At 47.1% G+C, this 16,630-nt stretch overlaps 2 protein-coding genes across 3 annotated transcripts in view; one reads left to right on the forward strand and one right to left on the reverse strand.

The window, feature by feature from the left end:
* Positions 1–16,630, reverse strand: part of ATG4B (autophagy related 4B cysteine peptidase) — a 93,386-nt gene that overhangs the window by 43,434 nt on the left and 33,322 nt on the right. Inside the window, exon 1 of one of the 2 annotated variants that reach the window (XM_082250064.1) lies at positions 103–333. The exons of the other annotated variant lie outside the window; for it this stretch is intronic. Coding sequence (XP_082106190.1) covers positions 103–112 — 10 coding nt within the window. The 5' untranslated portion in view covers positions 113–333. Of the gene's footprint in view, positions 1–102; positions 334–16,630 lie in introns of those variants that run through there. 2 annotated transcript variants of the gene reach the window in all.
* Positions 14,012–16,630, forward strand: part of THAP4 (THAP domain containing 4) — a 47,915-nt gene continuing 45,296 nt past the window's right edge. Inside the window, exon 1 of the mRNA XM_082250063.1 lies at positions 14,012–14,204. Coding sequence (XP_082106189.1) covers positions 14,128–14,204 — 77 coding nt within the window. The 5' untranslated portion in view covers positions 14,012–14,127. The remainder of the gene's footprint in view (positions 14,205–16,630) is intronic.

Raw genomic sequence — 16,630 nt, forward strand, 5'->3', positions numbered from 1 at the left:
ATGTATTACACTATCAGTATGAACACAACATTCTCCATACTGAACACCTGATAAGAGGATCTCCCCATGGACTGTACACCTCCAGCCCAGTATTGCACCCACCTGCTTCCATGTCTCTGTGTACAGCACGCACTTCTATGGCAGCCTGCAGTCTCCTCAGTGGTGTTCAGCTCCTCCAGGTCCCCCCTGGGATGTGAAAAGAGAACCAGCGAGGCCTTCACTCATCGGACACTGCCTGCGTTCATTACCCCTCTATCAGCTCACCCCACTCTCCTCTGTCCCGGAGCTCCATCCGCTCCACACTGCACCTCTTCCTGGTTTTCGCTCGCTGGGGTCACATGACAGTCTCCAGCCAATCGCAGTCTTCTGGAAGAGGGCGTCTGTATTTATGAAGAAACTTTATTTAGAGCAACGAATACACTGACATGTGACAGGACTTTCAGAGCTGTCATTGCAGTATTGCCTTTCCTATGCTCTCTATCCCCATTGACTAATAGCTTCCCACACACAGGTCGTGTTCATCCTAAGGAGGAGGGAGTCGTGCTTGGCTTTCTCACATAAAGTTACATAGGCCTTCATTAAAGGGGAACTCAGAGGAATCATACATATTACAATGCAATACAAACTTTTCATATACCAGCAAAATAAATACTTACGAATCCACAAGCACATGTCAATGGGCTGTTAAAGTAGAACTCTAGACAAAACTTTTTCCCATTTAGGATAGAGCAAGGGAAGGTTATAACCCCACCAGATTTGTTTTCGCTATCTGTGTCTCATTGGGGAGATTTCCCTTTACTTCCTGTCCCGTATATCCAAAAAGGAAGTAAGAGGAAATACCTGCAAATAAGGGAATTCCTTGGGACCCCAAGCACCAAAACTAGTGTCCCCACTTGAAGATTTCCCTTCTATCACTTTTCTGGGGACAACCCAAAATTGGGGTAATTTCATTTAATTTCACTTTCAATGATAAACAGGCCAAATAGAGAGGAATCTCCCTAGTGGCCCAGACAGCAATAAAAACTAACAGGTGTTCTAACCCCTTTCCAAAAAGTTTTTCCTTTGGTTATACTTTAACCACTTTCCACCTGCGCTATAGGTGAAAAACGGCAACAGCGCAGGCTTCCAGTGCCAGGAGGGCATCAATAGACGTCCTCCTGTGATCGTGCTGCTCACGCCCCCCCCCCTGCAGCGCGTGGGCAGCGTGCTCTGGGATTGTGAAGTCCTTTGGACTCCGCTGATCACATAACAGGGTAAAGGGTAAATCACAGCGACCCTTTACCGCGTGATCAGCTGTCAGCCAATGATAGCTGATCACAGAAGTAAACAGAAGCTGGTAATCGGCATCTGTTACAGTGACATCGGTCATAACATTGCCCACTAGTGCTGCTAATCAGTGTCAACCAGTGCAACATTTTAGTGCCAACCTGTACTGCTAATCAGTGCCCACCTGGGCTGCTAATCAGTGCCCACCAGTGCCGCTAATCAGTGCTGCTAATCTGTGCCCACCTGTGCAGCCAGTCAGTGCCCATCAGTGCCTCATCAGCAGTGTCACCTATCAGTGCTGCCTATTAGTGTTCCCTACCAGTGCCCATCAGTGCTGCCTATCAGTGCCCCCTACCAGTGCCCTTCAGTGCTGCTTATCAGAGCCCATCAGTGCCACCTATCAGTGTCCATCAGTGCTACCTATCAGTGCTGCCTCATCAGTGCCCCATCAGTGTAGCCTCATCAGTGCTGCCTTATTAGTGCCACCTCATCAGTGCCTGCCTGGTTTTTTTTTTGTTTCTTTAGCAAAAATAAAAAACCCAGTGGTGATTAAATACTACAAAAATAAAGCTATATTTGTGTGGGGAAAAAAAATTCTAAAAATGTCATATAGAGACAGGGTTGCATGACCACGCGATTGTCATTCAAAGTGTGACAGTGCTGAAAGCTGAAAATTGGCCTGGAAAGGAAGGGGGTATAAGTGCCCAGTAGGCAAGTGGTAAAGCCTGGTTTAGTCAAAACATTTTTTTAAATCAGCACAAGGGAGCTTACCTTCAGGTCAATGAGAAGTATCCCTTGTGCTGCTACTGCATCTTCATTCCTCTGATCCCACCCCCCTGCTATAACCTTCCAGTGCTGTAGAGACTATTATGAGCCAAGGGACCTTTCATAGGTCAACAGTGCCAACTATGCCCACCTATTCCCCCACCCCCTCCTCCATTTATAGTGGCTGTGCTATAGTTAATTCATCAACATGAGGTATGGTATTAGCCAGATCCCCAGGTGAAAACAAGTAATAAAAAAAAGAAAAAAAAATTCTAAGAAAAGAAAACGGATGCAGTCACCACATCTAATGATTGGTAAGCTTCAATACATTTTTGGTTGGGTGTTTAATACCGTTTTAAAGCAGAACTCCAGGGAAATATATGCCCTCCCTTACAGCAGGACTGGGGTTAATGCTCATTTTGGTCTAGGTCAGTGGTCTCCATATTGCAGCCAAGGACTCTATGTGGCCCTATTGCTTGCCATTATCCAACCCTTAGGGCACTTTACCTCCCATTGACAGGAATGATGAGGCACCATTCCTACCAACAGCTAACGCCAACAGTGGGGCGTAATACCTTCCACTGATATAAACAGGATGGAACAATGTTACCCATTATTTCTTACTAACACCAAAGATGAGGCACTTTTCCTCCCCCTGATGCCATTGATGGGGCCTTATTCTTTCCACTGAAATTAACAATAGTGCACTCTTCATTCTATTAACACCAATGATGGCATACTGTTCCTTCCACTGACACCAATGATGGGGCACTATTCCTCCTGCTGACACCAATGATGGGGTGCTTTTCCTTCCACTGACACCAATGATAAAGCCCCTATTCCTCCCATTGATACCAATGATAGGGCTCTATTCCTTCCACCGACACCAATGATGGAGCAACCATTCCTCCGACTTACACCAATGATGGGCAACTATTCCTTCCACTAATACCAACGCTTAGGTACACTATTTCTCCCGCTGACACCAATGATGGGGCACTATTCCTTCCACTGACACCAGTGATGAGACACTCACTATTCCTTCCACTGACAGCAAAGATGGGTGATTATTCCTCCCACTGACACCAACGATGGGGCACTATTCCTTCTACTAACATCAATGCTGGGGAACACTCTTCCTCCTACTAATACCAACAACAGAGAATTATTCCTCCTCCTACTAACCACAGGCTCCCACTGACCACCAATCCTGGTATTTATTTCCACTATGTGGCATTTTCTACTCCCAGTGGCCACAATCAACTAAGTCCCCCCCCCCCCCTCCCCTCTAAAATCTGAAGACCAGTAAACTGCCCCTTCGTTTAAAAAGTTTGGAGGCTGGTCTAGGGAATGGGAAGAAGCAGTTTTACTTACCTGATCTTCCATTCTCACAGACAGCTGCACACTGTAAGACTAGTCTCCACTGTCTCTTCTCCTCTACACTCTGACAATGGCCTTCATTGGAACAGTCCACCACCAGAGCATATGGGAGTACTGTCTGCTGGGGGAGTGAAGGATTGGGTACGTAAAAGTGATTTTCCCATCCCCTAGGCAGAAACAGACAAGTAAGTAACCCTTACAGTGTGGGGTAAGCCCCACTGCAAGGGAGGATTTTTACTCTTCCCAGAGTTGGGTTATAAAGTGTATATGCTGGACATTAAAGGTTGGACCTTCATTTAACCACTTAAGCCCCGGAGGATTTTCCTGCTAAAAGACCAGGGGGTATTTTGCGATTCGGCACTGCGTGACTTTAACGGACAATTGCGCGGTCGTGCGACGCTGTACCTAAACGAATTTGACGTCCTTTTTTTCCCTCAAACAGAGCTTTCTTTTGGTGGTATTTGATCACCTGTGCGATTTTTTGATCACGCGCTATAAACAAAAAATATAGCGACAATTTTGCAAAAATAGCAATATTTTTCACATTTTTTTTATATGAAATTCCCCCAAAAAAAAATGTAAAAATCAAAATTTTTTAACATTTTCGGCCAATTTGTTTTATCCTACCTATGTTTGGTAAAAAAAAAAAAATCGCAAAAAGCGTATTTTTATTGGTTTGCGCAAAAGTTATCGCGTTTACTAACAAAGGGAAAGATTTTTGTCATTTTTGTTGTTTTTTTTTTTAACGCGTAATGGCGGCGATCTGCAATTTTTTTTGCGGTACTGCGACATTGCGGCGGACAGATCGGACCCTTGACTGACATTTTTGACACTTTTGGGGTTACCAGTGACATTTCTACAGTAATCAGTGCTATACATATGCACTGTTACTGTAAAAATACACTTGTAGTGAAGGGGTTAACTTTATTTGGGAGGGAGGGGCTGTGTGTGTCCCTAGGGGCGTGCTTTCTACTGTGATTGGCTGTGGCTTGAGCTGTAAGGACACTGATCAACGGATCTACATAGTAGATCCGTGTGATCAGTGTCTTTACACCGAGGAGAATGACAGGCAGCTTGTTTACACAAGCTGCCTGACATTCTCCCTCTCCCCCGACGATCGCCGTGTGACCGGCGGACATAGGGTCCGCTGGTCACACGCGCGGGGGGGGGTCCGTGACCGCGCGGGAGCGTGCCTCCGTGGGCGCGCGCTTGCTCCCCAGACCCTCCCAGGCTAGTGGCGTTAATTAACGTCACTCTGCCTGGCAGGGGCTGACCGCCGCAGTAAATCTACTTGCGGCGGTCGGCAAGCGGTTAAAGAAGAAAGGATATATCACTAGTGAAAGCAATCAATATCAAAATCTATGTTCACGTGTACTGTATGTATACACTTGTATGTAATTTCCCTTTACTTCCTGTCTCAAAGATGCAACAGGAAGTTAGAAGGAATCTACCCTCGTACAATAATCCCCGGAACAGGTGTCTGTTACATTTCCCTATACCTCTTGTTTTTGGATTTTCCCTCACATTTTGTTTTGGTGACAATGGTCACCAATGTTTCATGAATGTGTATACAGTGCGTATGCAAGTTTACAAATTTTAATTCTTTAGGATTGCAATCATGTTTTTTCACAAAATTATCAGAGAAAGTGTGATCACATTTTCCTTTTATAATTCCAACATGCTCACCTAACCTCCTTTTTCTGTCCTACCTACTGTAATGTATTTTCACCCTATAAGAGGAAAACTAAATTTTTACTGTCACTGTGATAACCTCGAAGAAATGAAAAAAGAGACGGGGGGGGCAGCAGGGGGGACTTTTAAAGGAGTACCGTCATAAGACCAATAGATATAGATAAGGCAGTGATTATAAAAGAATACATTTTATTGGGTTTAACAAAATATGTTAAAAATATATTGTATTTCTGGTAATACAGATGACAATATTACAGTAGCCTTAAAAGAAAGACAATCAGGAGTAGCAAATCCATAAGTGGCAAAATAGTTTTCTACAAATAGGGATAGTTTTACAACAAACCCTTGTTGACCAAACAACAGTGGAGACTGGTCAACTTAAATGTAGTGAACACAGATGCCCGTAAAAATGCCCAACATGTTTCGCGGAAGACCGCTTCTTCAGGGGCAGTTGAGATGGTATACACACATCATGAATGCTACTGAAATGTGAGAACAGAGAAGAAAATTATCAAAACATAAAACATAATGACTATACATACATGTATTTTTATCTATATGCATTATACATTGGTAATCATCTAATATGTGAGGGTCTCGAGAGGAAGCATAGGCCAAAACCAACTACCCACCTGTATGGGTGTCACTCCCAGATTGAGACGGGCGGACCAGGGATCACAAGGTGAGGATATTCCCCCGGGGCGAGCACGGGAGCAAACCAAAGGACACAGGCCTGGTTGATATATATAGGTGATTATAGGCTATTAATCCAGTTGTGCTGGGCCTATGCAAATAAAGGGATATACTAGACAGATATATGAGGTAACCAAAAAGGTAGCTCTATAAATTAAAAGAAAGGTTGTTTTATTTATAAGTAACCAGCAAGAAACCAACTTGTGTACACACGAATACAAATATATATTTTTATCTCTCTATCCATAGGGGAGTTGGTATATAGGTAACCTACAGAGAGGTAAATTGTGTACATAGATATACGAATATATATCCATCATCTTACCCTGGGAGATATCAAGTCCGTCAAAAGCAGGGCTGATGGGTTGGTAGATGGTATACACTTTGCTGTATTGATGACCACACAAGGGGTGAATCCGAATGTAGCCAGATATTCCTGAAATATATATAAATATAGGATATAATGGAAAATGCAAAGTACAAGACATCACGAGATCTCTAAAAGTAGAGTAATGATAATGAGGGGGGCTTTAACAGGTGTACATCACTGCCTTATCTATATCTATTGGTCTTATGACGGCATCCCTTTAAAGTCCCCCCTGCTGCCCCCCCATCTCTTTTTTCATTTCTTCAATAACAATTGGGACGTGGGTACCCATACCCTAAGTACTCATATGTACACTCTTTCTGAGCTTGTCTTTCATTAGTATACTGTGATAACCTCTGTGATCCCACGCACCTGTATCATGTCCTACATGTTACAGAAGTCAAGGTGTTAAAACAAGTTCAAGGCTACAATAACTCAACACACAGCTGTTAATGTCTAAACCACTGGCAACAAAAGTGAGTACACCCCTAAGTGAACATGTCCAAATTGGGCCATTTTTCCTTCCCCAGTGTCATGTGACTTTTTAGTGTTACAAGGTCTCAGGTGTGAATTGGGAGCAGGTGTGTTAAATTTGGTGTTATCGCCCTCACTCTCTCATACTAGTCACTGGAAGATCAACATGGCACCTCATGGCAAAGGGGATCTGAAAAAAAGAATTGTTGTTCTATATAAAGATGGCCTAGGCTATAAGAAGATTGTCAAGACCCTAAAACTGAGCTGTAGCACAGTGGCCAAGACCATACAGCGGTTTAACGGGACAGGTTCCACTCAGAACAGGCCTCCCCATGGTCGACCAAAGGAGTTAGGTGCACTGCTCCGCGTCATATCCAGAGGTTGTCTTTGGAAAATAGACGTATGAGTGCTGCCAGCATTGCTACAGAGGTTGAAGGGGTGGGGGGTTAGCCTGTCAGTGCTTAGACCATACGCCGCACACTGCATCAAATTGGTCTGCATGGCTGTCATGCCAGAAGGAAGCCTCTTCTAAAGATGATGCACAAGAAAGCCCGCAAACAGTTTGCTGAAGACAAGCAGACTAAGGACACGGATTACTGGAACCATGTCCTGTGGTCTAATGAGACCAAGATAACCTTATTTATCTTGTCAAGCGTGTGAAGGCAACCAGGTGAGGAGTACAAGGAAGGAAGGATTTTTCCCCTTGTTGTGGGACTTTAAAGGCACTCATGTGAATCACAAAAATAGTTATAGAAAAAATAGATTTTATTGAGACACAAATTAACAAAAATGAAAATATTAAAATATGCAAACAGTACATTCCATAATATACATAATGCAGATGGTTGTCAGCTTAAACAGTGAAAGATACCCAATGCATCTCGAAGTCAGAGAACTTCTTCCTCAGGGGTAGATCTTACATCTGTAGCTAGACTTATTTATTGCATACTACTGTATATCATTTCCACTGTTTGCCAGTTAAAAACAAATGGTTTCAGATAGAGCCTGCCTGGTGGGTCACATTTACCAGATACCATAACAAGATGATGTTCCAATGGAAGTCCGTCAGAGGGATGCACTCCCCAGCATGGGGGCGCTGTGGACAACTGGAGTCCAAGTAAAGGGAAGCCCTTGATGTTTGGGGAAGATTAGCATACTCGTGACCGGCGTTCGCAGCAGGCAGTGTATCTCTGCCTGCTGCGAGCGTCTGTCCCGAGTATGCTAATCTTCCCCTAACATCAAGGGCTTCCCTTTACTTGGACTCCAGTTGGACTCCAGTTGTCCACAGCGCCCCCATGCTGGGGAGTGCATCCCTCTGACGGACTTCCATTGGAACATCATCTTGTTATGGTATCTGGTAAATGTGACCCACCAGGCAGGCTCTATCTGAAACCATTTGATTTTAACTGGCAAGCAGTGGAAATGATATAGTATGCAATGGATAAGTCTAGCTACAGATCTACCCCTGAGGAAGAAGTTCTCTGACTTCGAGATGCATTGGGTATCTTTTTTGCTGTTTAAGCTGACAACCATCTGCATTATGTATATTATGGAATGTACTGTTTGCATATTTTAACATTTTCATTTCTGTTAACCACTTAAGCCCCGGAAGATTTTACCCCCTTCCTGACCAGGGCCTATTTTGCGATTCGGCACTGCGTGACTTTAACGGACAATTGCGCGGTCGTGCGACGATGTACCTAAACTAATTTGACGTCCTTTTTTTCCCACAAACAGAGCTTTATTTTGGTGGTATTTGATTACCTGTGCGATTTTTTTGATCATGCGCTATAAACAAAAAAATAGCGTCAATTTTGCAAAAATAACAATATTTTTCACATTTTTTTATATGAAATTCCCCCCCCCCAAAAAAATGTAAAAATCAAAATTTTTTAACATTTTTGGACAATTTGCTTTATGCTACATATGTTTGGTAGAAAAAAAAAATCGCAAAAAGCATATTTTGATTGGTTTGCGCAAAAGTTATCGCGTTTACTAACAAAGGGAAAGATGTTTGTTGGTTTTTTTTTTAACGCGTAATGGCGGTGAAATGTAATTTTTTTTGCGGTACTGCGACATTGCGGTGGACAGATCGGACCCTTGACTGACATTTTTTACACTTTTGGGGTTACCAGTGACATTACTACAGTAATCAGTGCTATACATATGCACTGTTACTGTAAAATTACACTGGCAGTGAAGGGGTTAACTTTTTTTTAGAGGGAGGGGTTATGCGTGTCCCTAGGGGTGTGATTCTAACTGTGATTGGCTGTGGCTTGAGGTGTAGGAACAGTGATCAACGGTCCTACATAGTAGAACCGTATAATCACTATTCCTACACAGGGGAGAATGACAGGCGGCTTGTTTACATTAGCCGCCTGCCTTTCTCCCTCTGCACCGACGATCGCGCCGGTCACACGCGCAGGGGGGGGTCCGTGACCACGCGGGAGCGCACCTCCGGCGGCGCGCGCTCGCTCCCTAGACTCTCACAGGCTAGCGACGTAGTACTACGTCGCTCTGCCTGTGAGGGGCTGACCGCTGCAGTAAATAGTCGTGCGGCGGTCGGCAAGCGGTTAATTTGTGTCTAAATAAAATCTATTTTTCAATAACTATTTTTGTGATTCACATTAGTGCCATTAAAGTCCCACCACAAGGGGAAAAACCCTTCCTTCCTACAAATTAAGGGATGTGGCACCTCTGTCAGAGGCCTCATTGAGAGCAACTTGTCTCAGGTGAGGAGTACAAAGACAAGTGTGCCTTGCCTACAGCCAGGCATGGTGGTGGCAGTGTCATGGTCTGGGGCTGCATGAGTGCTGCCGCCACTGGGGAGCTACAGTTCATTGAGGGAACCACAAATGCCAACATGCAGGGGCGTAACTACAGGGGTTGCAGGGGTTGCAATCGCTACCGGGCCCCATGCTCCAGGGGGCCCGGTAGCAAACCAGTGGGTGAACTTCCAGGATCGCAAAGGTCACACTTGCGACCGGACCCTGGCATTGCACCACTGTGGGGAAGCCCCAAGATTGCAGGAAGTGGGCCCACAAGATTGCAGGAAGGGGGCCCACTGCAGAACTTGTGAAAGAATCCTGCTGCGGGACCGTAATAAAAGGCCATGCAACGAGTGTAAAGAGCCCCAGGATTAGTGGGAAGAGCCCTGGGCTTGAAGGTAAGGGCCCCGGCCAGGGGTCTGGGGGGCCCTTCATGGTTTCTTGCATCAGGGCCCTGAAGGTTCTAGTTACGCCTCTGCCAACATGTACTGTGACATACTGATGCAGAGCATGATCCCCTCCCTTCGGAGACTGGGCCGCAGGGCAGTGTTACAACCTAATGACCCCAAACACACCAAGATGACCACTGGCTTGCTAAAGAAGGTGAGGGTAAAGGTGATGGACTGGCCAAGCATGTCTCCACACCTGAACCTTATTGAGCATTTGTGGGGCATCCTCAAACAGAAGGTGGAGGAGCACAAGGTCTCTAACATCCTCCAGCTCCATGATGTTGTCATGAAGGAGTGGAAGAGGAATCCAGTGGCAAACTGTGAAGTTCTGGTGAACTCAATGGCCAAGAGGGTTAAGGAAGTGCTGGAAAATAATTGTAGCCACACAAAATATAGACACTTTGGGCCCAATTTGGACATTTGCATCTAGGGGTGTACTCACTTTTGTTGCCAGCAGTTTAGACATTAATGACTTTGTGTTGAGTTACTTTGAGGGGACAGCAAATTTACACTTTTATACAAGCTGTACACTCACTACATTACATTGTAGCAAAGTGTCATCTCTTCAGTGTTGTCACATGAAAAGTTATAATAACATATTTACAAATATGTGAGGGGTGTACTCACTTTTGTGAGATACTGTATGTATGTTGCATGTATAGGTATGCGGTGTGTATGCAAGTTGCATGTATGTGTATGTATTTTGCATGGTTGTATATGTATGCAGTGTGTTGTATGCATGTGAATGCATGTACGTAGGATATACACATGTATATGAGGGTGAGTGTGAAAAGAATCACAGGGGTTGTTGTACGCTGGGCTGTCTACACTTCTGACTCCTAAACTATGTATGTTACATACACATGACCCCCTGCACTCTATGCATTACCCACTCCTGACCCCCTGCACTCTATGCATTACCCACTCCTGACCCCCTGCACTCTATGCATTACCCACTCCTGACCCCCTGCACTCTATGCATTACCCACTCCTGACCCCCTGCACTCTATGCATTACCCACTCCTGACCCCCTGCACTCTATGCATTACCCACTCCTGACCCCCTGCACTCTATGCATTACCCACTCCTGACCCCCTGCACTCTATGCATTACCCACTCCTGACCCCCTGCACTCTATGCATTACCCACTCCTGACCCCCTGCACTCTATGCATTACCCACTCCTGACCCCCTGCACTCTATGCATTACCCACTCCTGACCCCCACACTCTATGCATTACCCACTCCTGACCCCCTGCACTCTATGAATTACCCACTCCTGACCCCCTGCACTCTATGAATTACCCACTCCTGACCCCCTGCACTCTATGCATTACCCACTCCTGACCTCCTGCACTCTATGAATTACCCACTCCTGACCCCCTGCACTCTATGCATTACCCACTCCTGACCCCCTGCACTCTATGCATTACCCACTCCTGACCCCCACACTCTGTACATAACACACCTGACCCCCTGCACTCTATGCATTACCCACTCCTGACCCCCTGCACTCTATGCATTACCCACTCCTGACCCCCTGCACTCTATGCATTACCCACTCCTGACCCTCTGCACTCTATGCATTACCCACTCCTGACCCCCTGCACTCTATGCATTACCCACTCCTGACCACCTGCACTCTATGCATTACCCACTCCTGACCCCCTGCACTCTATGCATTACCCACTCCTGACCCCCTGCACTATATGCATTACCCACTCCTGACCCCCTGCACTCTATGCATTACCCACTCCTGACCCCCTGCACTCTATGAATTACCCACTCCTGACCCCCTGCACTCTATGAATTACCCACTCCTGACCCCCTGCACTCTATCCTTACCCACTCCTGACCCCCTGCACTCTATGCATTACCCACTCCTGACCCCCTGCACTCTATGCATTACCCACTCCTGACCCCCTGCACTCTATGCATTACCCACTCCTGACCCCATGCACTATATGCATTACCCACTCCTGACCCCCTGCACTCTATGCATTACCCACTCCTGACCCCCTGCACTCTATGAATTACCCACTCCTGACCCCCTGCACTCTATGAATTACCCACTCCTAACCCCCTGCACTCTATCATTACCCACTCCTGACCCCCTGCACTCTATGCATTACCCACTCCTGACCCCCTGCACTCTATGCATTACCCACTCCTGACCCCCTGCACTCTATGCATTACCCACTCCTGACCCCCACACTCTATGCATTACCCACTCCTGACCCCCTGCACTCTATGAATTACCCACTCCTGACCCCCTGCACTCTATGAATTACCCACTCCTGACCCCCTGCACTCTATGCATTACCCACTCCTGACCTCCTGCACTCTATGAATTACCCACTCCTGACCCCCTGCACTCTATGCATTACCCACTCCTGACCCCCTGCACTCTATGCATTACCCACTCCTGACCCCCACACTCTGTACATAACACACCTGACCCCCTGCACTCTATGCATTACCCACTCCTGACCCCCTGCACTCTATGCATTACCCACTCCTGACCCCCACACTCTGTACATAACACACCTGACCCCCTGCACTCTATGCATTACCCACTCCTGACCCCCTGCACTCTATGCATTACCCACTCCTGACCACCTGCACTCTATGCATTACCCACTCCTGACCCCCTGCACTCTATGCATTACCCACTCCTGACCCCCTGCACTATATGCATTACCCACTCCTGACCCCCTGCACTCTATGCATTACCCACTCCTGACCCCCTGCACTCTATGAATTACCCACTCCTGACCCCCTGCACTCTATGAATTACCCACTCCTGACCCCCTGCACTCTATCCTTACCCACTCCTGACCCCCTGCACTCTATGCATTACCCACTCCTGACCCCCTGCACTCTATGCATTACCCACTCCTGACCCCCTGCACTCTATGCATTACCCACTCCTGACCCCATGCACTATATGCATTACCCACTCCTGACCCCCTGCACTCTATGCATTACCCACTCCTGACCCCCTGCACTCTATGAATTACCCACTCCTGACCCCCTGCACTCTATGAATTACCCACTCCTGACCCCCTGCACTCTATCCTTACCCACTCCTGACCCCCTGCACTCTATGCATTACCCACTCCTGACCCCCTGCACTCTATGCATTACCCACTCCTGACCCCCTGCACTCTATGCATTACCCACTCCTGACCCTCTGCACTCTATGCATTACCCACTCCTGACCCCCTGCACTCTATGCATTACCCACTCCTGACCCCCTGCACTCTATGCATTACCCACTCCTGACCCCCTGCACTCTATGCATTACCCACTCCTGACCCCCACACTCTGTACATAACACACCTGACCCCTGACCTATTGTACATTACCACACCTGGACCACTGTACCATGTATGTTAGGAATTTCTGACTGCTGCAATCTGTATATAGGCTCAAGTTTTAAAATCCTCCCACCGGTAGCGCACCTTTGACGCCACCCTCCATTCCTCAGCCCCCTTCTCCTTCCCCATTCTCAGGAATTCTGATTTCCAAAAGTTCTTAGATATGCACATCTGACGAGCTCACCACACACGTTACAATCTGATTGTACCATCTTTTTTGGATCTACCCACAATTATGCAGTGCATGTGCCTGCCTGATTGGATAGTTTAGGTAGGTTCTCCTTTCACATATTTTTGGTATTTCTAAAGAAGACATGTCTCTTCCTCCTCTCTAGCAAAGCTCAGAACTAAAAAATGGTTCCCACTTTGGGTGGGGCTTCTTCTATAATCTATAAGAGGTTTCTGTGTAAGATTTCGTATACAATATAAAAATATTAAGCCATAACCTGTTAGGACGACTATTGCATTAGTCTAAGGGATTCATGAATATTGTATTCTGGGTACATAGACCCGCCCAAAATGCTCACTGCTGTCAACATGGACAACCTACCCTGATTAGAGCTGCTGTGTCAGCTGACTAGGAATGCTCCAGTAAAATTCAGCTTTTCTGTCACATGATTAGAAAGTTCTAACAAACCAGGAAGTCAAGACAATGCATAGAGACAGGGTTGTTTTGTACGGAAGCCTGCACGCTGGCTGTAGGGGAGGCGTCTAGTTGTGGTTTGTTTTACCATTAGCTCCACATACATGGTGAAAGAATTATCGCCTACGATAATACGAACAACGGCGCTTCCTGTCGACTTGCAAGAAAGGCCATCTTGTTTTCCGTACAGCGAGGACGCTTCCTGGAGGGAGGGCGCCGCCATCTTGTACGGAAGGACATTGGGATTGGTCATGGTGATATGCTGCGCGGCACCCAATTGCACCAACCGGCAAGGGAAAGGGAAGAGAGGGGCCGTGTCCTTCCACAGGTGCGCTAGGAATCTGTAAGATCGGTGCTATGGCAGCTTTGGCATTCCATCAGTGTATGCTGGGATTTTTTCAAACTTCAAGTGCTGTCCAGCTTGCTCTAGTAGTTGGTGTGCTGATCATTAGAGCTGCTTCTAGAGTTCCCCTTTAATTTTTCTATATAATCAAAGGATGCTTTCCACATGTCCCCCCACTTGTCACCTGAGCCAATTTGTTGCACAAATTAAGATCTGCGTTTTTTTGCTATAAAATTACTGTAAACCCCCACACAAAGTATATATTTCCTGAAAGCACAGACCCTGGAGAATAAAATGGTGGTAGTTGCAATTTTTGTGTTTGCGCAGTTATTATTTAAATAAATATTGCCAGGGAATAACACACTAAATGAATTTAGTGCTAACACTACATATATATAATTTTTTTTTTTGGTAAAATATAAAAGATGGGGTTGCGTACAGTAAATAGATAACGAAGATGTCAAGTCTTAAAATTGAGCACACCCAGGGAATCACAAACATTTGCAAATAGCGATGGTACCTAAAATTCACGGTATGCATCCAGATAATCGAAATGTGCATGCTACAGAAATATTTTTGGATGTGTTGGATGATGGGGGCAGGGAATGCAGAGGTGAGCAGTGTTGGAAGGGGGTGGATGGGGATGAATAGATGAACCATGTAGGATGAGGGTGGCAGGGGATGCAGAGGTAAGCAGCATTGTAAGAGGGTGGCAGGGTATGCAGAGGTGAGCAGTGTTGGATGAAGGTGGCAGGAAATGCAGAGGTGAGCAGTGTTGGATGAGGGTGGCAGGAAATGCAGAGGTGAGCAGTGTTGGATGAGGGTGGCAGGGAATGCAGAGGTGAGCAGTGTTGGATGAAGGTGGCAGGGAATGCAGAGGTGAGCAGTGTTGGATGAGGGTGGCAGGAAATGCAGAGGTGAGCAGTGTTGGATGAGGGTGGCAGGGAATGCAGAGGTGAGCAGTGTTGGATGAAGGTGGCAGGGAATGCAGAGGTGAGCAGTGTTGGATGAGGGTGGCAGGGAATGCAGAGGTGAGCAGTGTTGGATGAGGGTGGCAGGGAATGCCGAGGTGAGCAGTGTTGGATGAGGGTGGCAGGGAATGCAGAGGTAAGCAGCATTGTAAGAGGGTGGCAGGGTATGCAGAGGTGAGCAGTGTTGGATGAAGGTGGCAGGAAATGCAGAGGTGAGCAGTGTTGGATGAGGGTGGCAGGAAATGCAGAGGTGAGCAGTGTTGGATGAGGGTGGCAGGGAATGCAGAGGTGAGCAGTGTTGGATGAAGGTGGCAGGGAATGCAGAGGTGAGCAGTGTTGGATGAGGGTGGCAGGAAATGCAGAGGTGAGCAGTGTTGGATGAGGGTGGCAGGGAATGCAGAGGTGAGCAGTGTTGGATGAAGGTGGCAGGGAATGCAGAGGTGAGCAGTGTTGGATGAGGGTGGCAGGGAATGCAGAGGTGAGCAGTGTTGGATGAGGGTGGCAGGGAATGCCGAGGTGAGCAGTGTTGGATGAGGGTGGCAGGGAATGCAGAGGTGAGCAGTGTTGGAAGGGGGTGGATGGGGATGCAGAGGTAAGCAGTGTTGAATGGGGGTGGCAGGGAATGCAGAGGTGAGCAGTGTTGGATAAGGGTGGCAGGGAATGCAGAGTGCAGAGGTGAGCAGTGTGAGATGAGGGTGGCATGGAATGCAGAGGTGAGCAGTGTTGGAAGGGGGTGGATGGGGATGCAGAGGTAAGCAGTGTTGAATGAGGGTGGCAGGGAATGCAGAGGTGAGCAGTGTTGGATGAGGGTGGCAGGGAATGCAGAGTGCAGAGGTGAGCAGTGTGAGATGAGGGTGGCATGTAATGCAGAGGTAAGCAGTGTTGGATGAGGGTGGCAGAGAATGCAGAGGTGAGCAGTGTTGGATGAGGGTGGCAGGGAATGCCGAGGTGAGCAGTGTTGGATGAGGGTGGCAGGGAATGCAGAGGTGAGCAGTGTTGGAAGGGGGTGGATGGGGATGCAGAGGTAAGCAGTGTTGAATGGGGGTGGCAGGGAATGCAGAGGTGAGCAGTGTTGGATGAGGGTGGCAGGGAATGCAGAGGTGAGCAGTGTGAGATGAGGGTGGCATGGAATGCAGAGGTGAGCAGTGTTGGAAGGGGGTGGATGGGGATGCAGAGGTAAGCAGTGTTGAATGAGGGTGGCAGGGAATGCAGAGGTGAGCAGTGTTGGATGAGGGTGGCAGGGAATGCAGAGGTGAGCAGTGTGAGATGAGGGTGGCATGTAATGCAGAGGTGAGCAGTGTTGGATGAGGGTGGCAGGGAATGCAGAGGTAAGCAGTGTTGGATGAGGGTGGCAGGGAATGCAAGGTGAGCAGTGTTGAAAGGGGGTTGATGGGGATGAATAGATGAACCGTGTAGGATGAAGGTGGCAGGGGATACAGA

This window comes from Pelophylax lessonae (assembly GCF_965119305.1).
Source record: "Pelophylax lessonae genome assembly, chromosome: 3".
Taxonomy (NCBI): Eukaryota; Metazoa; Chordata; class Amphibia; order Anura; family Ranidae; genus Pelophylax; species Pelophylax lessonae.